At 47.1% G+C, this 23316-nt stretch overlaps 1 protein-coding gene across 1 annotated transcript in view; it reads left to right on the forward strand.

Annotated features, from left to right (window-relative positions):
* The window catches only part of LOC137305483 (growth factor receptor-bound protein 2-like), a 30221-nt gene extending 7151 nt beyond the window's left edge, over window positions 1-23070 (forward strand). The window contains exons 3-7 of the mRNA XM_067974322.1: window positions 16657-16748; window positions 17833-17952; window positions 18496-18664; window positions 20150-20587; window positions 22805-23070. Of these exons, the coding sequence (XP_067830423.1) occupies window positions 16657-16748; window positions 17833-17952; window positions 18496-18664; window positions 20150-20587; window positions 22805-22984 (999 nt within the window). The 3' untranslated portion in view covers window positions 22985-23070. The remainder of the gene's footprint in view (window positions 1-16656; window positions 16749-17832; window positions 17953-18495; window positions 18665-20149; window positions 20588-22804) is intronic.
* Window positions 23071-23316: the final 246 nt, after the last annotated feature.

Genomic DNA, 23316 nt, shown 5'->3' on the forward strand with positions numbered 1-23316 from the left:
CGTTGGTGCGAAGCAAAGGAGGAGCACTTCACGCGGGGTGAACTGCGCGACTCTCGTGAGTTGGCGATTGGATGGGTGCTGATCCCTGGTGGAGCTGCTTGGGTCAAAGTGGGAAATTCCAAATTCCCAAACCATCAGTGCAAGAGAACAAAACCAGGAAGTTACGATCGAGAATTTACTTCCACAGTCCTAAATCTGGAGGGTAAAAAAAAAAGAGAACAAAACCATACGTTAACTGTCACCCAAAAAAAGAACATGATGTAAAAGTTAGCCATCTGCGGACTCGTGTTTGGTTATAGAGAATGTCATACAGCAAAATTACTGAATCACCTCACTAATACGTTCTCTGAAATCAGTATTGTCAGCGCTGTTTGTTCTCTGAAATCAGTACTGTCAGCGCTGTGTGTTCTCTGAAATCAGTACTGTCAGCGCTGTGTGTTCTCTGAAATCAGTACTGTCAGCGCTGTCTGTTCTCTGAAATCAGTACTGTCAGCGCTGTCTGTTCTCTGAAATCAGTACTGTCAGCGCTGTGTGTTCTCTGAAATCAGTACTGTCAGCGCTGTGTGTTCTCTGAAATCAGTACTGTCAGCGCTGTGTGTTTTCTGAAATCAGTACTGTCAGCGCTGTGTGTTTTCTGAAATCAGTACTGTCAGCGCTGTGTCTTGTCTAAACTCAGTTCTGTCAGCGCTGTGTGTTCTCTGAAATCAGTACTGTCAGCGCTGTGTGTTCTCTGAAATCAGTACTGTCAGCGCTGCGTGTTCTCTGAACTCAGTACTGTTAGGGCTGTGCGTTCTCTGAAATCAGTACTGTCAGCGCTGTGCGTTCTCTGAAATCAGTAATGTTAGCTTGTGTGTTCACTGAAATCAGTAGTGTTAGTGCTGTGCCTTGTCTGAATTCGGTAGCCTGCCTGACAATTACTGGATCAAATTACACATTCCAAACAAAGTGTTGGGTGAGTATTGTCCTCCCACTTCCTGTTGGCGAGAATAAGAAATTCCTGTATTTGCACCACTGTGGTGTCAATAGACGCAGCCCTTATTCCCACTGGTCGCGGATTGCCGACAGTACCCGGTATTCCCTGGCGGTCTACCATCCAAGTCTAATTCTGCTTACTTTCCAAGACCAAACGGGATTGGGTGTTATCAGAGCACCGTGGCAGACGGCCCAATGATCGAGGTCTCTTTCCGATTTGGTGTAAAAAAAGACCAGGTTATCAGGTGAACGCAGTCAGACACTTTTTTAAAAAAAAACATTGGAGGTGAAACTGGTCTTTTCCATTAAATCGGGCGGGGGGCGTAAAATGAGCTGCTGATTCGCTACCGCCCTTTTTTGCGCTGCCGAGAGCAATTTCACCGCCATTGTTTATAATTATTTTAAAATCCTATTGGTTGTTGCATGATTTCGAGCGTGCAGGTTGTGACTGACTTGCTGCGATTTACCAAACGGGAGTTTTTTTTTAAAAAAGGCACAGCCGTGACTCAGTGAGCAGCACTCTCGCCTCTGAGTCAGAAGGTCGTGGGTTCGAGCCCCGCTCCAGAGACTTGAGCACGTAATCTCGGCTGACACTCCCAGTGCCAGTACTGAGGGAGTGCTGCACTGTCGGAGGTGACGCCTTTCCAGTAAGACATTCAACCGAGGCCCCGTCTGCCTGTTCTAGTGGATATGAAAGATCCCATGGCACTAATTGGAAGATCAAGGAGCTCTCCCAGTTTTCCTGGGACAACATTCTTCCCTCGACCACCAAAAATAAATTAAATGGTCGTTCATCTTACTTGATCTTTGTGGGATCTTGCTGTGCGCAAATTGGCTTCCGTGTCGGCCTACAAACAGCAGTGAGCACACTTCTAAAGCAATTCATTGGCTGTGAAGCAATTTGGGTCATCGTGAGGATATGAAAGACGCTAAATAAACGCAAGTTCATCCTTGCCGTTACCGTGGGAATTTTCTTTTTAACGTCAAAATTTTAATCTGGAATATCCAGCTTGCAACAAAACAATTCTGCAAAAATGTACATTTTGCAGAAATAATTTCATTTATTTAGATTTGCAAGTGTGCAGCTTCTGAAATGCTGTCAGTGCCTGAGAGCGGGAAGTGGTGTGGTTAGACCACACCAGACTGGTAGCAACGTGGGACTGAACAACTCTACATGGTTATTGTTTCATTAGCACTCACTGAAATTAATATAAAGAGAAGAAAAAACACTATTCGTCCTATTGTTTGGTATTGCATCTCTCCTGGTGCTGGGACTCCAAAATGATCATCGTATATTTCACACTGTCAGTAAAATGCCACGGTTGGAAGACCAGTTAATCTTTTTTTGGTGGTGTTGGTTGAGGGGGGAATTCTGGCCAGGACTCTCTGCTCTTCATTGAATAGTGCCATGGGATCTTTTAATTCCACCTGAACAGGCCTGCGTTTATAACGTCCGATCTGAAGGACGGCACCTCCGACAGTGCAGCACTCCCTCAATACTGCACTGAAGTGTCGGCCTGGATTTTGTGTTCAAGTCTCTGGAGTGTGACATGAACCCATGACCCTCTGACTCAGAGGTGAGAGTGTTACCCACTGAGCCAAGCTGACACTATAAGAGTAGACTCAAAAATGCCTGAAAAGGCACTAAATAAAGTGTTAAAGATCAACATTCTTTGGAAGAGCAGAGAGTTCTCCCCGTGTCTTGGCCAACATTCCCCTCTCAACCAGCACTTTGCTCACTGACTCTCATGGCTTCAGTGTTTGTATCCCGCTTAGGAATTTTCTAAATCTGCAACAGCAGCAAAACTCTATATTTCAATATAGACAAGGGTGAGGTGGTGCATTTTGGTACGAAGAACAAGGAGGCCACATATTGCTTAGATAATAAGAGTCTAAATGGGGTACAGATACACAAATCATTAAAAGTAGCGATGCAAGTTAGTAAGGCCATAAAAAAAGGCAAATCAAGCACTGGGTTAATTTCCAGGGGGATAGAATTAAAAAGCAGAGAAATTATGTTAAACTTGTTTAGAACCTTGATTGGACCACATTTGGAGTATTGTGCACAGTTCTGGTCTCCATATTATAGAAAGGATATAGAGGCACTGGAGAAAGTACAAAAATAGATTCACAAGGATGATACCAGAACTGAGAGGGTATCCTTATCTGGAAAGGCTGAACAGGCTGGGGCTCTTCTCTCCCGAAAAGAGAAGGCTGAGGGGTGACCTGATAGAGGTCTTTAAGATAATGAAAGGGTTTGAGAGGGTAGACGTAGAGAAAATGTTTCCACCTTGTGGGGGAGTCCAAAACAAGAGGTCATAAATATAAGATGGTCGCTAATAAATCCAGTAGGGAATTCAGGAGAAACTTCTTTACCCAGAGAGTGGTGAGAATGTGGAACTCGCTCCCACAAGGAGTAGTTGAGGCGAATAACATCGATACATTTAAGGGGAAGCTGGATAAGCACATGAGGGAGAAAGGAATAGAAGGATATGCCGATAGGGTGAGATGAAGTAGGGAGGGAGAAGGCTCGTGTGGAGCATAAACACCAGCATAGACCAGTTGGGCCGAATGGCCTGTTTCTATGCTGTAGTTTCAATGTAACTCGATGTAAAACTCACCTTCGTATACTTTCATCTGTTTTCCTTCCATGGAAGTGATTCAGATATAGATTAAGTTATGATGCTGCACTTTCAGTGTAACTACCTGTTTTCATATGTTGGCCTATATTCAGGGCTGTTTTGAGTTGTCAGTTTTTTGTGGCGGGTGGGCAGGTTCGTCCAGCTTTCTTATTTTGAAGTGTTTCACCACCTTTGCCCGTTTTCTAGGTTACAAGGGCGAGTATTTCTCGATTAGTGCTGTTCCGTATAAACATTTAATGTGCTTGTATTAAATTCCTATGTGTTTGCTTTTTTTAAAGCAAGGATTAACGTTCTTTAAGATATTCCTTATTGCGTTGTCCCTTGTTTTGAAGCATACCCATGCCACACAGTATAAGACCAGGAGGTGGGCGTTCAGACAACAAATTCTGACGCTTCCTTCAATGTCTTTGTGACACCAAGCCTTTGTCCTGGGCCTGATTCTTACTCCCTTCGAAAAGTGTTGAGGTCTCATGGCCGTCCTCCCACCCTTTAAATCTCTGCTGCCCTCGTATCCTATCTCGCACCAAGTCCCGTTCACCCATCACCCCCTGTGCTCACTGACCTACATTGGCTCCCGGTCCAGCAACGCCTCGATTTTAAAATTTTCATCCTTGTGTTTCATATCCCTCCATGGCCTCGCCCCTCCCTATCTCTGTAACCTCCTCCGGTCCCACAACCCTCCGAGATCTCTGCGCTCCTCCAATTCTGGCCTCTTGCGCATCCCCCACTCCCTCTACCCCACCATTGGTGGCCGTGCCTTCAGCTGCCTGGGCCCTAAGCTCTGGAATTCCCTCCCTAAACCTCTCCGCCTCTCTCTCCTCCTTTAAAACGCTCATTAAAACCTACCTCTTTGACCAGGCTTTTGGTCACCTGTCCTAATATCTCCTTATGTGGTTCGGTGTCAGATTTTATCTGATTACCCTCCTGTGAAGCGCCTTGGGACGTTTTACTACGTTAAAGGCGCTATATAAATGCAGGTTGTTGTTGTTTAACATCTCCTCGGGTGTCTCAGTGAACAGTGTGCTGTTGTTAAGTTATATCTTTAGATTTTCCAATATTCAAACAGATTGAACAAGGAAAAACAATTGGATTTATTACGGCTGATAAGAACTTAATGTACAACAGCCCAGACTCCACTTACAACCTTCAGTCCGCAGACTGACTTACTCCAGTGTAATTCTAATTGTTCGTTTAATTGCGACACTGAGACAGCACTTAATGGTGTTAAAGGAATGTCGCTCAATTCTTGCACTCTAACCGAGACGTCATTCTCAATACCCTTGTGGGGGAATCCAAAACTGGGGGTCATAAATATAAGATAAGTCACTAATAAATCCAATAAGGAATTCAGGAGAAACTTCTTTACCCAGAGAGTGGTGAGAATGTGGAACTTGCTATCACAAGGAGTGGTTGAGGTGAATAGTGTAGATGCATTTAAGGGGAAGCTGGATAAACACATGAGGGAGAAAGGAATAGAAGGAGATGCTGATAGGGTGAGATGAAGAGGGGAGGGAGGAGGCTCATGTGGAGCATAAACACCAGCATAGACCTGTTGGGCCGAATGGCCTGTTTCTGTGCTGTAAATACTGTGTAATTCTATGTACAAATCAGCTTTAAATACCATACAGCAAGAGGAAACCATGATGATTTTACAGGCTTTGCGTAAGGAAGGAAATGTTTGCCTGTTTAATTTTAGTATTTATGGATTAGCTGCAGTGACAGCACTCAGAAGCTGCCTCACTGTTATTTTAGTGACTGATTGTGTAATCCCCATTAGAACGAACAAAAGTTTCATTAAGCTTTACGGTCCAGTAAGGTAACAAGAATTTCTAACTTATCCCAAACTTCCTTCACTAAATAACCAACTAAGGGAAACCTGGACTACAATTCATGCAGGGAAACCTGGATTATGTTTCACACCCGCGTATAAATCATGCTCTACTTAACAATCACTGTTTTTGTTTTGAGAATATTCCATCTGTCAAATTTTCAAACTGTCTTCTGCTCGCACAATTTTCTATCGATTCAACCAAAATGCACGTTTTAGCATCCAAAATATCATTGTACAACCACCTCAAATTGTACAGCGTAGCAGGGACATTAAACAGTAACAGCGACAGAGTTATGAGGAAATGATAGGGCAGGTTACACTGAACGACAACTTGCATCTATACTACAGAACAGAGGACATGTCCCAGTGGCTTCAGGGAGGAGAGATGGAAAGGTTAGGAGAGGTGACCGAAAGCACTTGGAATCATAGAATGGTACAGAACAGAAGGAGGCCATTCGGCCCATCGTGCCTGTGCCGGCTCTTTGAAAGATCTATCCAATTAGTCCCACTCCCCTGCTCTTTTCCCCATAACCCTTTCCAAGGGAATTCATCCAATTCCCTTTTGAAAGTTACTATTGAATCTGCTTCCACACACTGCATTCCAGAATATAACAACTTGCTGTGAAAAAAAACATTTCTCCCCATCTCCCCACTGGATCTTTTGCCAGGCAGATGGAGAAACCCAATGTTCGCACATGTGCGCACACACACACACACACTCTCAGTATGGAACTACGGTTGAACTTGAGACCTTCCTGCTCTGTGTGGCTCAGTACCACTGCACACAAGGCTACGCTGCCTTTACCCTCTTGGAGCAGTTCCAGTGTTTTGGTTTGTTCCGCAACAGCAGAAAATGGTTTCGTTATTTAGTCACCAAGAACACAACCCTTCCCCTTTTGTAACTTGCTTTATTGCCCTTTTGGAACACAAACCTTCCCTTTCCACTATCCAGCAAACAGTAAAACAATGAATACTGAAAGTCGCCTCGATTTTACAAATTTCTCATCCTCATGTTCAAATCCCTCCAGGGCCTCGCCCCTCCCTATCTCTGTAACCTCCTCCAGCCCTACAACCCTCCGAGATCTCTGCGTTCCTCCCACTCTGGCCTCTTGTGCATGCTCCACTCTCTTTGCCCCACCATTGGTGGCCGTGCCTTCAGCCGTCTAGGCCCTAAGGTGTGGAATTCCCTCTCTAAACCTCTCCTGTCTCTGTACTTCTCTCTCCTCTTTTAAGATACACCTTAAAACCAACCTCTTTGACCAAGTCACCTGTCCTAATGTCTCCTCCTTTGGCTCGGTGTCAATTTTTGTCCGATTACACTCCTGTGAAGCGCCTTGGGACATTTCACTACGATAAAGGCACTATATAAATGCAAATTGTTGCTGTGCCGAGCAGTGTGTATGTAATGGTGGGGGAAGAGACTGGGGAGCCAAGCCAAGCGATCACTCTACTGAGCACTAGTCAGTGACCGAGGAGAGCCCTAGATTTGAAATGATTTCATTTAACGATTAAAAATTATTGGTTTGTCACAAAGAAGGTCAAAATCTGGACAAGCGTTGCATCAAAGTACAGTAGTGTGGGAGGATGTAGTGAGATTGATTCCGTTCTCACTGCTCTACACAGCGACCTGCTAATTGGATCTTACTGGTTCAATGTCTAATTCAACAGGTCACGTAAACTCCCATGAAAAGTAATTGACGTCAAACTGATAGGCTGAGGCTTCAGAACAGCCTGGGCTCCGATCTGGACTCCTCCTGTTGTCAGGCAACTTCCGGATGAGTAGGGGCGGAGGGGGGGGGGACTTTAAATATCCCGGATCGATGAATATAAAATTGTAACAAGATGTCCGCAGTGTCACGGACAAAACTATAGCCCATGTTACAGATGGAAAAAGTTTTAAATAATTGTATTTGTTTAGCTGTCCGTTTCCCCTCTTGCTTATTCACTGCAATGAACCAAAGGCCATCAAGGTTTACAACACCAGAGGAGGCCATTTGGCCCATTGTGTCCATGCCAGAGCTTTGATAGAGAATCCCAAACTAATCCCACTGCCCCGCTCTCTCCCCATAGCCCTGTATCAATCCCAAACTAATCCCACTGCCCCACTCTCTCCCCATAGTCCTGTATCAATCCCAAACTAATCCCACTGCCCCACTCTCTCCCCATAGCCCTGTATCAATCCCAAACTAATCCCACTGCCCCGCTCTCTCCCCATAGCCCTGTATCAATCCCAAACTAATCCTACTGCCCCGCTCTCTCCCCATAGCCCTGTATCAATCCCAAACTAATCCCACTGCCCCGCTTTCTCCCCATAGTCCTGTATCAATCCCAAACTAATCCCACTGCCCCGCTTTCTCCCCATAGTCCTGTATCAATCCCAAACTAATCCCACTGCCCCGCTCTCTCCCCATAGTCCTGTATCAATCCCCAAACTAATCCCACTGCCCCACTCTCTCCCCATCGTCCTGTATCAATCCCCAAACTAATCCCACTGCCCCGCTCTCTCTCCATAGCCCTGTATCAATCCCAAACTAATCTCACTGCCCCGCTCTCTCCCCATAGTCCTGTATCAATCCCAAACTAATCCCACTGCCCCGCTCTCTCTCCATAGCCCTGTATCAATCCCAAACTAATCCCACTGCCCCGCTCTCTCCCCATAGTCCTGTATCAATCCCAAACTAATCCCACTGCCCCGCTCTCTCCCCATAGCCCTGTATCAATCCCAAACTAATCCCACTGCCCCGCTCTCTCTCCATAGTCCTGTATCAATCCCAAACTAATCCCACTGCCCCACTCTCTCCCCATAGTCCTGTATCAATCCCAAACTAATCCCACTGCCCCGCTCTCTCTCCATAGTCCTGTATCAATCCCAAACTAATCCCACTGCCCGGCTCTCTCCCCATAGTCCTGTATCAATCCCAAACTAATCCCACTGCCCCGCTTTCTCCCCATAGTCCTGTATCAATCCCAAACTAATCCCACTGCCCCACTCTCTCCCCATAGCCCTGTATCAATCCCAAACTAATCCCACTGCCCCGCTCTCTCTCCGTAGCCCTGTATCAATCCCAAACTAATCCCACTGCCCTGCTCTCTCCCCATAGCCCTGTATCTTCCTCTGCTTCAAATATTTATCCAATTTTCCCTTAAAAGATGCAACGGTCTTTGCCTCAATGACTCCCTGTGGTAAGGGATTCCAACAACTCTCTGTCTAAAGAAATTTCTCCTGACCTCTCTCCTCACGCTTTTTAAACAATTTTAAACTGATGGGCCCTTCGTCACTGACTTCCCCTACCAACCCAACCGGAGGAAGTAATCTTTCCCCATTTACTCTATTTTTGACCTTTCTCAATGTTCTATGAAGTGAGAATTGTGGCCCCTGCTTAGACCAATCAGCCGGGCAATTAGATACAGAGTAAAGCCGGAGGCTCCCTCAACGGACATAAGTACAAACCAACCAATTGGGTTCGGCGGCCGGTTGTATTTGTTCCTGGTAGGAGTCACTTTCGGGTAAGATATTTTAATGTGAGCAAGGACGGGGTTTCAGGGTTCTTGCAAAGTGTGCAGAGAAGAGAGAGGCCCCCTCCTTGGCGCTGAATGTAACTCCCAGAATGTGCAGGGTTTCTGTCACGACCGCAGTTTGAATCTCCGTGCTCACTCAGAGCGAGACACGCGGCCGATTGTGGGCTGTTTCTCAGCAACCTGAGAGCCCATTCCTTTATGCGGTGAAGTTGCTCTTGTCTAAAACTTAGATACAAGTGCTGTTTGAACTGACAGCCTTTAAAGTCCTATCTTAAAATCAAGAAAAACAACAAAAATATAGATTTACGGGTATAACAATCCCATTTAGAAAGACGTCTCCACTGCTTTGAAGGCAGAAACAGTTGACTGATGCTATTATGGAGGTGAGTGATCCCACAAAACTACCAGCTGAGCCCGGGAGACACCACTTCACTGACAGAATGTGATTTTTTTTTCCTCCCTTCATTTTGAAAATGACTCCCGTTCCCCTTTACGAGTGCAACGGGTTAAATCCGTTGAAGGGAACAATTTTCTTTTGCACATCTGTCAGCGTGATCTCATTGTGCCGACCCTTGTTCTATCTGTTGGAGATAGGGTGCATTAATAAACTGATGCCCTGCCTCTCACAGGCTTTGTGTGTGTGTGTGTGTGTGTGTGTGTGTGTATGAGTATATGTGTGTGTGTATGCGTATATATGTGTGTGTGTGTGTGTGTATGCGTACATGTGTGTGTGTGTGTACATGAGATGAGGGCAATTTGAGGCTTGACTGTGATGTTTTCCATAGTTGAATAGCCTGCGATACTCACTGCTGGATCGGCCACTCAAGTGAGGTACCAGAGAGTGACCGCCCTCGGGGGACCTGTACCCCAGTGAGAGGAAGGTGAGGGAAATAAATACACCAGATCTGAGTGAAGTAAATTACTGAACTACCGAATTTAATTAATTCACAATCTCCTCTGCCTGAACTATGGGTGAGAAATATTTTTAAAAGGTGAGGCATTTAATATTTGTCAAATATAGTCTGGGGAAGAACGGGGGGTTGGGGGAGACCGTAGTGAATCCCTGAACAAGCTGAAAAGCCCAGCCCTGCTCCAGCCGTTAATCTCGGTGACTCGCACGGCAAAGAAAACTCAAAACAGTAAAATAAATGTCAGGGGATTTCTGAGTACTGCAACCAACTGGGGATTTCTGACCAAGCACTGACAGCTGACACTGTAAAACCCACACACTATCTTCATCCTAAATGTAATGCCCCAGTTTCTGCATCGTTGTAAATCTAACATCGCTGAAACAGATTATCTGATCATTATCACGCTGCTGTTTGTGGGATCTTGCTGTGCGCAAATTGGCTGCAGCGTTTCCGACATTACAACAGTGACTACACTTCGAAAAAGTACTTTGTTGGCTGTAAAGCGCTTTGGGACGTCCTGAGGTGGTGAAAAGCGCGATAGAAATTCAAGCCCTTTCTTGTATCCACTATTTTAAAAAATTTGCAAATCCTGATAACTAGGCCCCGATATTTACGGGGGCGGGGTGGGGGGCAGGTTATAGCGGCCTGGAAATGCAGGTCCTGCCCAATTTCTTTCCCCCGTATCCCAGTCAGCAGCCAGACTGAGATGCCGGCTGGCTGGAAGGTCGCAGCCAGGGAGCAGAGCGGTGGGGGGAGTGGCAGCGAGATGGCGGAGGGGGGGTTTCGGATCGTGGATCGGCCTGGAGATCGGGGGCTCGGCTGATTGGGGTTGGGGTGGTGGGCAAGTAGGTTTGCTTGGGGGGGTCCGGGGGGGGAAGCACTCCTGCTCCTCCCGGCCCACAAGCAGTGCTGGAAAGGCACTTCCCTGCTGGATCCGACAGCTCTCGCCTCCCGGCCCAATTAACCCGGCCGGCATCCGTTAACTGTAACACTGTGCTCAAATCTGAGGCACGCAGCCTCATTAACATATTTAAATAATTGACACACTTCTGGAGAGCAGGTTACTCACTCGCCCGCCCCCCCCAACCTGCCCGGTTAAAACTGGAAGTTCAAGGCGGGTTGGGGTTGGGTTTCAGATTTTTGAAATTTTAACCTCCCACCCAACCCCTCTCCCGCCCGTCCTGTGGGGTTAAAATTCCCCCCGTAGTGTCCGTTTGAGCTGTTGTTTCACTTCCATGTTCTGAAAAAGAGTTTTCTTTTGATGCAAACTGAGAGGGAGCAAACGCATTCAACATGAACGCACAGAGGACAGATGTAAATAGCCTGACTCTCATTTTTATTCCGAGCTAGGATTGTCTTAGACTGAAAGGCAAAGCTGAGAGAGTCTCAGTGTAGAGGGAGCTTTACTCTGTATCTAACCCGTGCTGTACCTGCCCTGGTCGTGTTTGATGGGACAGTGTAGAGGGAGCTTTACTCTGTATCTAACTCGTGCTGTACCTGCCCTGGGAGTGTTTGATGGGACAGTGTAGAGGGAGCTTTACTCTGTATCTAACCCGTGCTGTACCTGCCCCGGGAGTGTTTAATGGGACAGTGCAGAGGGAGCTTTACTCTGTATCTAACCCATGCTGTACCTGCCCTGGGAGTGTTTGATGGGACAGTGTAGAGGGAGCTTTATTCTGTATCTAACCCGTGCTGAACCTGCCCTGGGAGTGTTTGATGGGACAGTTGGCACCTAAAGTGACATTCACAAAATTCACATGCAAAAAAAAGGTTAGAAATTGGACACTGAATGTCACTATAACTAACGTGATGTTTTACTGGTCTATTTATACAAGTCTGTGAACTAGCCGATTTCTATATAAGGAACCATTCGCTGCTATAGGTTCATTTCACATTTTTAAAAGTATGTCAAGTCAAATATACGAAAGTGCAGCTTGACTGCATTACAACTCTTAGTGCATGAGAATATTTTAAGTTGTGCAAGGACATCCTGCTGGTGGTCTCGAAGTGGCTGCGATCAGCCTCACGCTTTGTTGATGTATCTGCACTCACGTAGCTGAGGGTAAGCAGCACAGAGAGGAATTTGACTGAAGATACCAGCAGCTAGATTGCTAAGGTTGTCTCACACTCCAATCTTCCAGCCTCTTGAGCTGTCCCAACCACTCGTTGGGTAAACGCAGTGTCCAAACAGATATCTACAGATCGGGAAAGTTCCTGGTCTCAGATAGTATGGTCGTAGGGATGTAACAATTGGTCTCAGAGCCCTGGGGCTAAGGATGGGGGAAATCACCCAGGGTTCCTGCTCCTGAATGCCACCCAATTTGATAAGATGCCACGTAAAAGGTTGTTACACAAGATAAGGGCTCATGGGGTTGGAGGTAATATATTAGCATGGATGGAGGATTGGTTAATGGACAGAAAAAAGACAGTAGGGATAAACGGGTCATTCTCAGGTTGACAGGTTGTAACTAGTGGGGTGCCACAAGGATCAGTGCTTGGGCCTCAGCTATTTACAATCTATATTAATGACTTAGATGAAGGGACCGAGTGTAATGTATCCAAGTTTGCTGACGATACAAAGCTAGGTGGGAAAGTGAGCTGTGAGGAGGACACAGAGTCTGCAAATGGATATAGACAGGTTAAGTGAGTGGGCAGATGGAGTATAATGTGGGGAAATGTGAGATTATTCACTTTGGTAGGAAGAATAGAAAAACAGAATATTTTTTAAATGGTGAGAAACTATTAAATGTTGGTGTTCAGAGAGACTTGGGTGTCCTCGTACAAGAAACACAAAAAATTAGCATGCAGGTACAGCAAGCAATTAGGAAGGCAAATGGCATGTTGGCCTTTATTGCAGGGGGTTGGAGTACAAGAGTAAGGAAGTCTTGCTGCAATTGTACAGGGCATTGGTGAGACCTCACCTGGAGTACTGTGTACAGTTTTGGTCTCCTTACCTAAGGAAGGATATACTTGCCTTGGAGGCGGTGCAAAGAAGGTTCACTACATTGATTCCTGGGATGAGAGGGTTGTCCTTTGAGGAGAGATTGAGTAGAATGGGCCTATACTCTCTGGAGTTTGAAGAATGAGAGGTGATCTCATAGAAACATATAAGAATCTGAGGGGGCTTGACAGGCTAGATGCTGAGAGGTTGTTTCCCATGGCTGGAGAGTTTAGAACTAGGGGGCATAGTCTCAGGATAAGGGGTCGGCCATTTATGACTGACTTGAGGAGGAATTTCTTCACGCAGAGGGTTGTGAATCTTTGGAATTCTCTGCCCCAGAGGGCTGTGGTTGCTGAGTCGTTGAGTATATTCAAGGCTGAGATAGATAAGATTTTTGGACTCCAGGAGAATCAAGGGACATGGGAATCGGGCGGGAAAGTGGAGTTGAGGTCGAAGATCAGCCATGATCTTATTGACTGGCGGAGCAGGCTCGAGGGGCCGAATGGCCGACTCCTGCTTCTATTTCTTAAGTTGTTATATTCTTAAATCTCCCAAACCCACCTACCCACCTTCTCACCATATGTCCCAACCCCATTTGGTCATGAGTTCAAATACCACCACGGCAAATTATGAGATTGAATCCAGTAAATCCGGTAATCTGCGGGCATCGGATAGAATGACCCAGGGAAGCTGCCAGATTGTCTTAAAAATACAACCAGTTCTTTAACGTCCATCTGGGCTGAGCAACACGTGACTCCAGTCCCACATTAGGTGGGTCTCTGAAATCAGCCCCTCTCCCCGGGGCGTTTGGTGAGGGGCCACCAATCCCAGTGTTGCCCGAGGGTGAAGGTAAAGAAATGTCCTGACTATTGAACGGAAATGGTGCACGCAGAGAAGGGATGTTTAAAACTCACCGGCAGTTCTGCTGCTGCTTGTGAAAGATTACAGCGGCGATAAGAGGGAGTGAGCTGTTAGTTAGCGCAGTGTTATCAGATGATGTCAGGAAACAGAGGCTGAGAGGCAAAAAAAAAAGGGTTTTGGTGAAGGGGGCTGAAAGCTGCCGAGCGGCCTGGGGAATCACAGGTGCACAGAGAGGAAACCAATCCTGGCACAGCAGCCAATAGCAGATCAGAAGATTCTTAGAAAATTCTGGTGGTTCAGAAGCAAAACTCTGCAAGAAACTGCAGCTCGAGGACTTTATAGAATCTTACAGCACAGAAGGAGGCCATTTGGCCCATCTTTGAAAGAGCTATCCAATTAGTCCCACTCTCCCCTGCTCTTTCCCCAAAGCCCTGCAAAGTTTTCCCCTTCAAGTATTTATCCAATTCCCCTTTTTGAAAGTTATTACTGGATCTGCTTCCACCGCCCTTTCAGGCAGCGCATTCCAGATCATCACAACTCGCTGTGTAAATAAATGTCCCGTAATCTCCTCCCTCTGGTTCTTTTTCCAATTACCTTAAATCTGTGTCCTCTTTTCTTTCTCTTTTGTTAAAGTGTCCCCCGACCCGGAATAAATTTTTACAGGAGACCTGTTCAGACGTTCCCCGGGTTCAATCCCCTGATCTCAGCCAAGGTTGCAGTTGGGGGCACTTGCAGTTGTCCTCGAGCCCCCTCCCCCCCCCCCCCGGCCCCCCCTTGAGTCCTGATTGCTGTCCGATGAATCCAGCTGAAAACGTCGGATGCAATCCCCAATGGACCATTTGTCCAAGTCCCACACCCCAGCTGTAATAAATCGGATCGCCCGGTAGTGAAGGATAGAATATTAGAGCCTGGTCTTCAGTTGCTTCCAAGCCTTTATTCACAGAGATCCACATTAACCACTGTGCACCCCCTCGATAAGCTCTCATATAAATGGATACAAGAGAGTCCCCAATTGATACGCACCACCTGAATACACCAATTGATGTAAATCATATGGGTACAATTAACACCAGCCATCGTGTTGCCCCTCTGAACCAGTTTACCACCATTTCACATCAGAACGTTTACAGCCAGCGGACAGGGTCGAAAACATCCTTTCAGTGTAACCTGAATTGGAAAGTCTGCAACTAACCCATTGCATTACCCAATCATCTGCAATAAAACTGCTCAACCTGTTACACGGGGTGGGGGGAAATGTTACCATCCAGTGCACCCAGTGAAGGACTTTGTGCGACAGGAGTGTTAATCAAGAATTTGTGTGCGGAGAAAATTGTGCGGCCTGTAAACCGAACTCACTGAACTCAGCCCTCAAAGTTCCCTCACGCCCCAAGGCTCCTCATCGGGAATTCTGGACAGGAACGTAGGAATTGCTGGACGAGAAAAGACCAGTGTCCATCTCGTTCTACCATCCTGGTAATCACGTGAGACGACGATAATGGAGTTATTGACCAATTATAGCAATCAACCTCCATCAATGAGTCTCCAACAGACCCAGACATGAGGCGAGGAAAACCCCCAGTGGTGGAGAGCTTTGGGAACCAGAGGTCCAAAGTCACCTGTCCCTCCCAAGCCTTCTACACTCATAAGAACATAAGAAATAGGAGCAGGAGTAGGCCAATCGGCCCCTCGAGCCTGCTCCGCCATTCAATAAGATCATGGCTGATCTGATCCTAACCTCAAATCTAAATTCATGTCCAATTTCCTGCCCGCTCCTCGTAACCCCTAATTCCCTTTACTTCTAGGAAAGTGTCTATTTCTGTTTAAAATTTATTTAATGATGTAGCTTCCACAGCTTCCTGGGGCAGCAAATTCCACAGACCTACTACCCTCTGAGTGAAGAAGTTTCTCCTCATCTCAGTTTTGAAAGAGCAGCCCCTTATTCTAAGATTATGCCCCCTAGTTCTAGTTTCACCCATCCCTGGGAACATCCTTACCGCATCCACCCGATCAAGCCCCTTCACAATCTTATATGTTTCAATAAGATCGCCTCTCATTCTTCTGAACTCCAATGATTAGAGTCCCAATCTACTCAACCTCTCCTCATATGTCCACCCCCTCATCCCCGGGATTAACCGAGTGAACCTTCTTTGTACTGCCTCGAGAGCAAGTATGTCTTTTCTTAAGTATGGACACCAAAACTGTATGCAGTCATATCTCACGTCATATCTCAAATTACTCGTATACTGAATCCCCAAAATGTAATTTTCTGAAAGAAATCTTACCTGATTTGCATTTGAAACTAACTGCTTCCCGCCATCTCCCTACTACAACAGCAGCAACAACAACAGCAACAACAACGTGCATTTATATAGCGCCTTTGACGTACTAAAACGGCCCAAGGAGCTTCACACAGGAGCGATTATCAAACAAAATTTGACACCAAGCCACATCAGGAGATATTAGGACAGGCGACCAAAAGCTTGGTCAAAGAGGTAGGTTTTAAGGAGCGTCTTAAAGGAGGAGGGAGAGGCGGAGAGGTTTAGGGAGGGAATTCCAGAGCTTAGGGCCCAGGCAGCTGAAGGCACGGCCGCCAATGCTGGAGCGATGAAAATCGGGGATGTGCAGGAGGCCAGAATTGGAGGAGCGCAGAGATCTCGGAAACAATACTAACTGCTTCCACTATCTCCCCAGGGAGCCCGTTCCATAGACTGACCACTCGCTCACTGAGATATTGTTTCCACAGATTAATTTTGAATTTATCCCCTTCGAGCTCAGGCCGTGTCCTCGGGATCTACTGTTCTGGACAAGGTGAAACAGCTTGTCATGGTTGACATTATCCATTCCTTTAGAATCCAAAAAACAGCAATCTTATCGCCTCTCAACCTTCTCTTTTCCAGCGAGAACATGAGAGTGGCAGTAATAACCTGGAATACTCGTCCCGAGGACTTGCTTCTTAACTTTGCATGCCTCTTCCTCCAGGTCCTGAGTACAGAGGATGATTGGTACAAGGCTGAGATTCACGGGCACGAGGGCTTCGTGCCAAAAAACTACATTGAAATTAAAGTACCCAGGTACGTGTCAGGGACACAACACAGTCTGCAAGTGACCGCAGCCTGGGGCAGGCCCCACACACCAGAATGAAGTCTGTTTCTTTGTTAAATAGATTAAAAGTAGACTGTATATTACAGGGGATGGCAGCATCTGTGAATATTATAGAGAATAGCAATCTCTGTGTATATTATAGAGAATAGCAGCCTGTGTGTATATTACAGGGAATAGCAGTCTCTGTGTATATTATAGAGAGTAGCAGCCCCTGTGTATATTACAGGGAATAGCAGCCTGTGTGTATATTACAGGGAATAGCAGCCCCTGTGTATATTATAGGGAGTAGCAGCCCCTGTGTATATTATAGGGAGTAGCAGCCCCTGTGTATATGATAGGGAATAGCAGCCCCTGTGTATATTATAGGGAATAGCAGAGAATTATAGAGTGATAAGACAGCCTCAGACAATCAGCAAGGTTTAGATTCCGGGCAGTGCGAGCACAAATTAAATAAGGGAGAAATAAATTACATAAAATTATTTACTCAGAGTGATACATATTTGGAATAATTAAGAAGAGATTTAATAGAGGTGTTCAAAATTATGAGGGGTTTCGATAGAGTAAATAAGGAGAAACTGTTTCCAGTGGCAGGAGAGTCGGTAACCAGAGGACACAGATTTAAGGTAATTGGCAAAAGAGCCAGAGGGGGAGATGAGGAGAATTTTTTTTATGCAGCGAGTTGTTATGGTCTGGAATGCGCTGCCGGAAAGGGCGGTGGAAGCAAATTCAATAATAACCATCAAAAGGGAATTGGATAAATACTTGAAAAGGGAAAGATTTACAGGACTATGGGGAAAGAGCAGGGGAGTGGGACTAATTGGATAGCTCTTTCAAAGAGCCGGCACAGGCACGATGGGCTGAATGGCCTCCTCCTGTGCTGTGTGATTCTATGATCCTAATGCACCAGGGGAGATAGTGGAGTCACTCAGGGAGTTCGAGATGCAGTTGGGTGGCCGGGCCCCGAGATAGACCGGTTTCATTGGGCCGAAGGGCCTTTCTCGTCCTTCGCTTTTACTTGACGTTTCCTAATTCTAACTTTATTTTCTCAAACAGCTGGTTCCATGGTGGGATCGCGCGAGGCGAGGCGGAGTCCATTCTGATGAGGCACGACGTGGGATTCTTCCTTATCAGGGCCAGCCAGAGCTCCAAGAACGAGTTCTCCATCTCAGTCAGGTACATAACACGATGGGAGTGAAGTCTTCCCCAACCGAGACGCATTGTGTGAGGGCCGCCTGGTGTCAGCTTGGCTCAGTTGGCGACACTCTCACCTCAGAGGTTGCGGGTTCAAGACCCAGCTTCAGCGCCTGACGGCAGAGCAAATCATAATGGTGAAGTGAACAGATCAGGGTTACTCAGGCCTAAACTTTCTGAGCCGTGCCGGCAGACGTCCTCGCCCGTCGGCAACGGCCTCGCCCGTCGGCCAACGGCCTCTCCCTCAGCTGCCCACACCTCAATGGGCATCCAGATTGGAAGCAAACACAATGCCCAAGAAGCAAACAGAAAGTAACCGCCACATGGCAGGTGTCTCCGGGCCCACTGCCCCAGTCCCGGGTGATTCCAAGCCCTGTTCCCTCGCCTAGGGCCCACTCCAGATAACTACAATCCTTGTCCTGGGGTCTTTCGAGCCCCAGTCCTCAGTCTCGGACAACTCCAGAAAGCCAGAATTCTAATCATATCACCGCTGGTTTCTCAATCGGAAAGTGGATTTATTTTCAGGCACGAGATGGACGTCCAGCATTTTAAGGTCCTGCGCGATGGCAAAGGTCACTACTTCCTGTGGTCGGAGAAGTTTGAGTCCCTGAACAAGCTGGTGGAATATTACAAGGGCAGCTCAATCTCCAAAACAACACAGATCTACCTGAGGGACTGCAAGCAGGAAACAAAGGTACGTGACGGCATCCACTGGGGCTCAGTGGGCAGCACTCTTGCCTCTGAGACAGAAGGTCGTGGGTTCGAGTCCCCACTCCAGAGACTTGAACCATAATCCAGGCCGACACTCCCAGTGCAGAACCGAGGGAGTGCTGCACTGTCGGAGGTGCCGACTTTCAGATTGGACGTTAAACCGAGGCCCCGTTTGCTCTCCCAGATGGATCCCACGGCCACTATTGGTCAATATTTATCCCTCAGCCAACATCGTGCAGGGATCTTTTACGTCCACCCGAGAGGGCAGATGGGACCCCACACCCAACCAGAGTCAGCACTTTCAGGAGGGGAGAAAATTGAGAGACAACAGTTTGAGAAGACGGGGAACTCCAGGGGCAGGCTGGGTGTGGTGATCGGGTGCAAATTCTAATCCGATTGTGAAGCATTTAAGCTAGTTCCAAGTAAACGGTTCTGTGACCCACTTACACTCGACTGCTCAGGGCTCTGTTTATGGTGGGAAGGAACCCCGCAGATTAAATGCACTCGGGTTCCGTTTGTATCACTCATGAGCCCGTGAAAGAATTAATTCCCCCGAGTGGGCAAAGTTCCCAATTTTGCGGTGCTGGGGGGGAGGCGGGAGGGGCGGGGGGATGGTGAGGGACTGAAACAAGGTGCATCGCACCATGGAGGAGGGAGGATATTCAGAGACAACAAGTCAGCTCTGTCCCGAGCAGCTTTTGGGCATCTCCTATAGCAACAGCTTGCATTTATATAGCGCCTTTAACGTCCCAGGGCGCTTCACAGGAGCATAAATCCGACAAAGTTTGACACTGAGCCACATAAGGAGATATTAGGACAGGTGAGGTCAAAGAGGTAGGTTTTAAGGAGCGTCTTGAAGGAGGAGAGAGAGGCGGAGAGGTTTAGGGAGGGAATTCCAGAGCTCAGGGCCCAGGCAGCTGAAGGCACGGCCGCCAATGGTGGGGCGAAGGAAATCGGGGATGTGCAAGAAGCCAGAATTGGAGGAGCGCAGAGATCTCGGAGGGTTGTAGGGCTGGAGGAGGTTACAGAGATAGGGAGGGGCGAGGCCATGGAGGGAGTTGAAAACAAGGATGAGAATTTTAAAATCGAGGCATTGCCGGACCGGGTCAGCGAGCACGGGGACGATACCGGTAAATTACTTGTAGTAAAACCCGTGCCATTTGATGAATGTTTTTTTTAATATGCAAGATTATGAGAGGCTGGGAGAGAGACCTCAGAAACTCCACCCACAGTGCCACCTGCTGGGCAGAGCCAGCAACTACAGCGTTACCGGCAACTGTTTACATACAGGATTTCCATTCTAAATGTTTACTAGGCACTTTCAATGTTAAATGTTGACATGAAAGCATGACCAGAAATCGTGACAACAGGAAGAGTCCAAATGCACAAGGTTTTTAATAATTTATAGGATTACATGTGTATGTAAATGATATAAAACAAAACGGATTTTTAAGAACTCTTTTTTCAGGGAGGCTTTGGTTATCCTGACCCTCGGATGCCGGACCCTCGAATGCCGAACCCTCGAATGCCGGACCCTCGGATGCCGGACCCTCGGATGCCGGACCCTCGGATGCCGGACCCTCGAATGGCTGACCCTCGGATGCCGGACCCTCGGATGCCGGACCCTCGAATGGCTGACCCTCGGATGCCGGACCCTCGGATGCCGGACCCTCGGATGCCTGACCCTCGGATGCCAGACCCTCGGATGCCGGACCCTCGAATGGCTGGCTCACCGGGCTCAAGCTCAATGTTTGGCGACTCCTCATCAGCGTTTCGAAAGGCCAGCAACCCACAGCCATCGTTCAATGACATGACGCCCAAATTCAGGCAGTCCTGCAGCCCACAGCCTCCTTTCAATGAGCCTCCATCAGTGGGTAGGAAATCCAGCGACTGCCTACCTGTGCCGGTAGGTCTGATTATTTCATTTTTATTTGCACGTCAGAGGTAGTGAATCAAATCTCCGGTTAGCGACAGCGTGGAGCGCTAGCAGGGCGAGTACAGAGGGAGGTGATCGAAACACTGTGTGGGACATCAGTCCTTGAGCCGCTGAAGCCAGGGTTAAACTGAGCTGAAACCCTCGAGCCTGCTCCTCCATTCAATTAGATCACAGCTAATCTGCACCTCAACTCCATTTACTGCCTCAGCTCCGTATCCCTCAATACCCATATCCAACAAAAAAAATCTAGCGATCTCAGTCTTGAAAACTCTAATTGATCCCCAGCATCCACAGCCTATTGGGGGAGAGAGTTCCAGATTTCCACTCCCCTTTGTGTGAAAAAGTGCTCCCTGATTTCACTCCTGAACGGCCGGGTTCTAATTTTAAGATTGTGTCCCCTCGTTCTGGATTTCCCCCACCAGAGGAAATACTTTTTCCGTATCTACCTTATCAAATCCTTTTAGCATTTTAAACACCTCGATCAGATCACTCCTCGATCTTCTAAACTCAAGGGAATTCAAGCCGAGTTTATGCAACCTGTCCTCGTAATTTATTCCTCTAAACCCCCTTATCATTCTGGTGAATCTGCGCTGGAATCTCCAAGGCCAATATATCCTTCCTGAGGTGCGGTGCTCAGAACTGAACGCGGTCTCCAGATGGGGTCTGACCAAGGCTCTGTACAACTGAAGCATAATATTCCATGAGCCTTTTTGATTCCTTTTGTACCTGTCTACTAGCATTAAATGATTTGTGTACTTGGACTCCCAAATCTCTTGGCTCCTCCACAGTTAGCAGCTTCTCACCATTTAGAACATACTCTGATTTGTCTTTCTTAGGTCCAAAGTGGATGACCTCACACTTGCCCACATTAAATTCCATCTGCCATAGTTTTGCCCACTCGCTTAATCTGTCTGTGATTTCTGTTTCTCCGTTTCTCTGTTTTTCTCTGATTGCCTTTCATTTCAGTGAAAACATGGCATTCTGCTGTGGCGAGAAATTCCTTAGACTGTGCAAAGACCTTTGACAGGCTGTTTTTAAGTGACAGGTTTTTCCTGAATATTAATTCAGTGGTTTCTTCTACACCTTGTGGAAAACAGGGATAATTTATCAGGAGACAAGAGAGGGCTGAGAAGAGCCCCCCCAAATACAGGAGTGGGACTCAAGTCCTCACCACTGGCGGCCGTGCCTAGACCCTAAGCTCCGGAATTCCCTCCCTAAACCTCTCCGTCTCTCCACCTCCCTCTCCTCGTTTGAGACCCTCCATAAAACCTACCTCTTTGACTAAGCTTTTGGTCACCTGTCCTAATATCTCCTTATGTGGCTCGGTGTCAATTCTTGTCTGATTACGCTCCTGTGAAGCGCCTTGGGACGATTCACTTTGTTAAAGGTGTTATTTAAATGCAAGTTGTTGTCTTGGGCGGATTTGGGCTTTAGAGAGAGTTTAGAGTTGTAGAGGAGAAATGGAATATTTTCCATTTAACTCAAAGGGGAGTGGAAATCTGGAACTCTCTCCCCCAAAAGGCTGTGGATGCTGGGAGACAATTGGAGATTTCAAGACTGAGATTGACAGATTTTTGTTTGGTAAGGGTATCGAGGGATATGGAGCAAAGGCAGGTAAATAGAGTTCAGGTACAGATCAACCATGAGGGGCTGAATGGCCTCCTCCTGTTCCTATGTTCCATGAGAGAGGAAACCAAACTCCAAGGAGGAGTTGTGGCAGTTCCATTCGAGGTCAGAGGAGAGAGTGAGGCCAAGAACTCCCATAGGTGAGGGCCAAAGGATGGAGACATCAAAGGTAAGTGGGACCTGTTGGTTGGACTTGCCCAGGACATGAAGAATTGAAAGAAACAAGATTTTCATTATCCCATCAAAAGACTTGGAGGAGACGATAATAACAGTGAGTCACCTGTCTCATTGTGAGTGGACTGAAGGTTTAGGGGCACTGAGAGCAGGTGAGCTGAATGCAGATTGAAGTCCTCAGCAAAAGACAGGCTTAGGTTGGATGAAGAGTGGAAGAGGCCACTGATATGGAGAAAGAAGAGAGAGTGAGAGAGGACATGGCTCTCCGGGAAGCCTGGGTTAATGGGAAAAGACTCTGAAAGGTGAATTACCAACTGCAGCCCAGATAGAAAACCAGATAGGCGGGGTACAGAGGCCATGGACTCACTCAAACCTTCTCCCTTGCAGAAGGCCAGGCGTGTTCGCGCCATGTTCGATTTCATCGCTGAAGCTAACGACGAGCTGGGGTTCAAGAGTGGTGACATCATCGAGGTCCTGGACAGCGCTGACCCGTCATGGTGGAAGGGGTGTTTATGGGGTCGAATCGGTTTGTTCCCGAGTAATTACGTCGCATCGATCAACCGGTGACCCCCCCTACCCGAACTCTGGAAAACCGTCATTTTTTTTTACCCCCCCCAAAATAGCGGTCAATAAAATATTTGTGCTTTAATGAACTTTGAAACTGTTATGCTACTGTTTGAGTCTCTGAATCACAAAACCTATTCCTGTCGAGATTTTCCACCCTTGAATTAATCAATTTTTTAATCAAAAATAAAGTTGGGAATTTTTAACAAGGACCTGCTAATCTTATTGTCAGTTGTGACTCAGTGGGCAGCACTCTCTCGCCTCTGAGTCAGAAGTTCGTGGGGTTCGAGCCCCCACTCCAGAGACTTGAGCCCATAATCCATGGCCGACACTCC

Source organism: Heptranchias perlo, chromosome 40 (genome assembly GCF_035084215.1).
Source record: "Heptranchias perlo isolate sHepPer1 chromosome 40, sHepPer1.hap1, whole genome shotgun sequence".
NCBI classification, from domain to species: Eukaryota; Metazoa; Chordata; class Chondrichthyes; order Hexanchiformes; family Hexanchidae; genus Heptranchias; species Heptranchias perlo.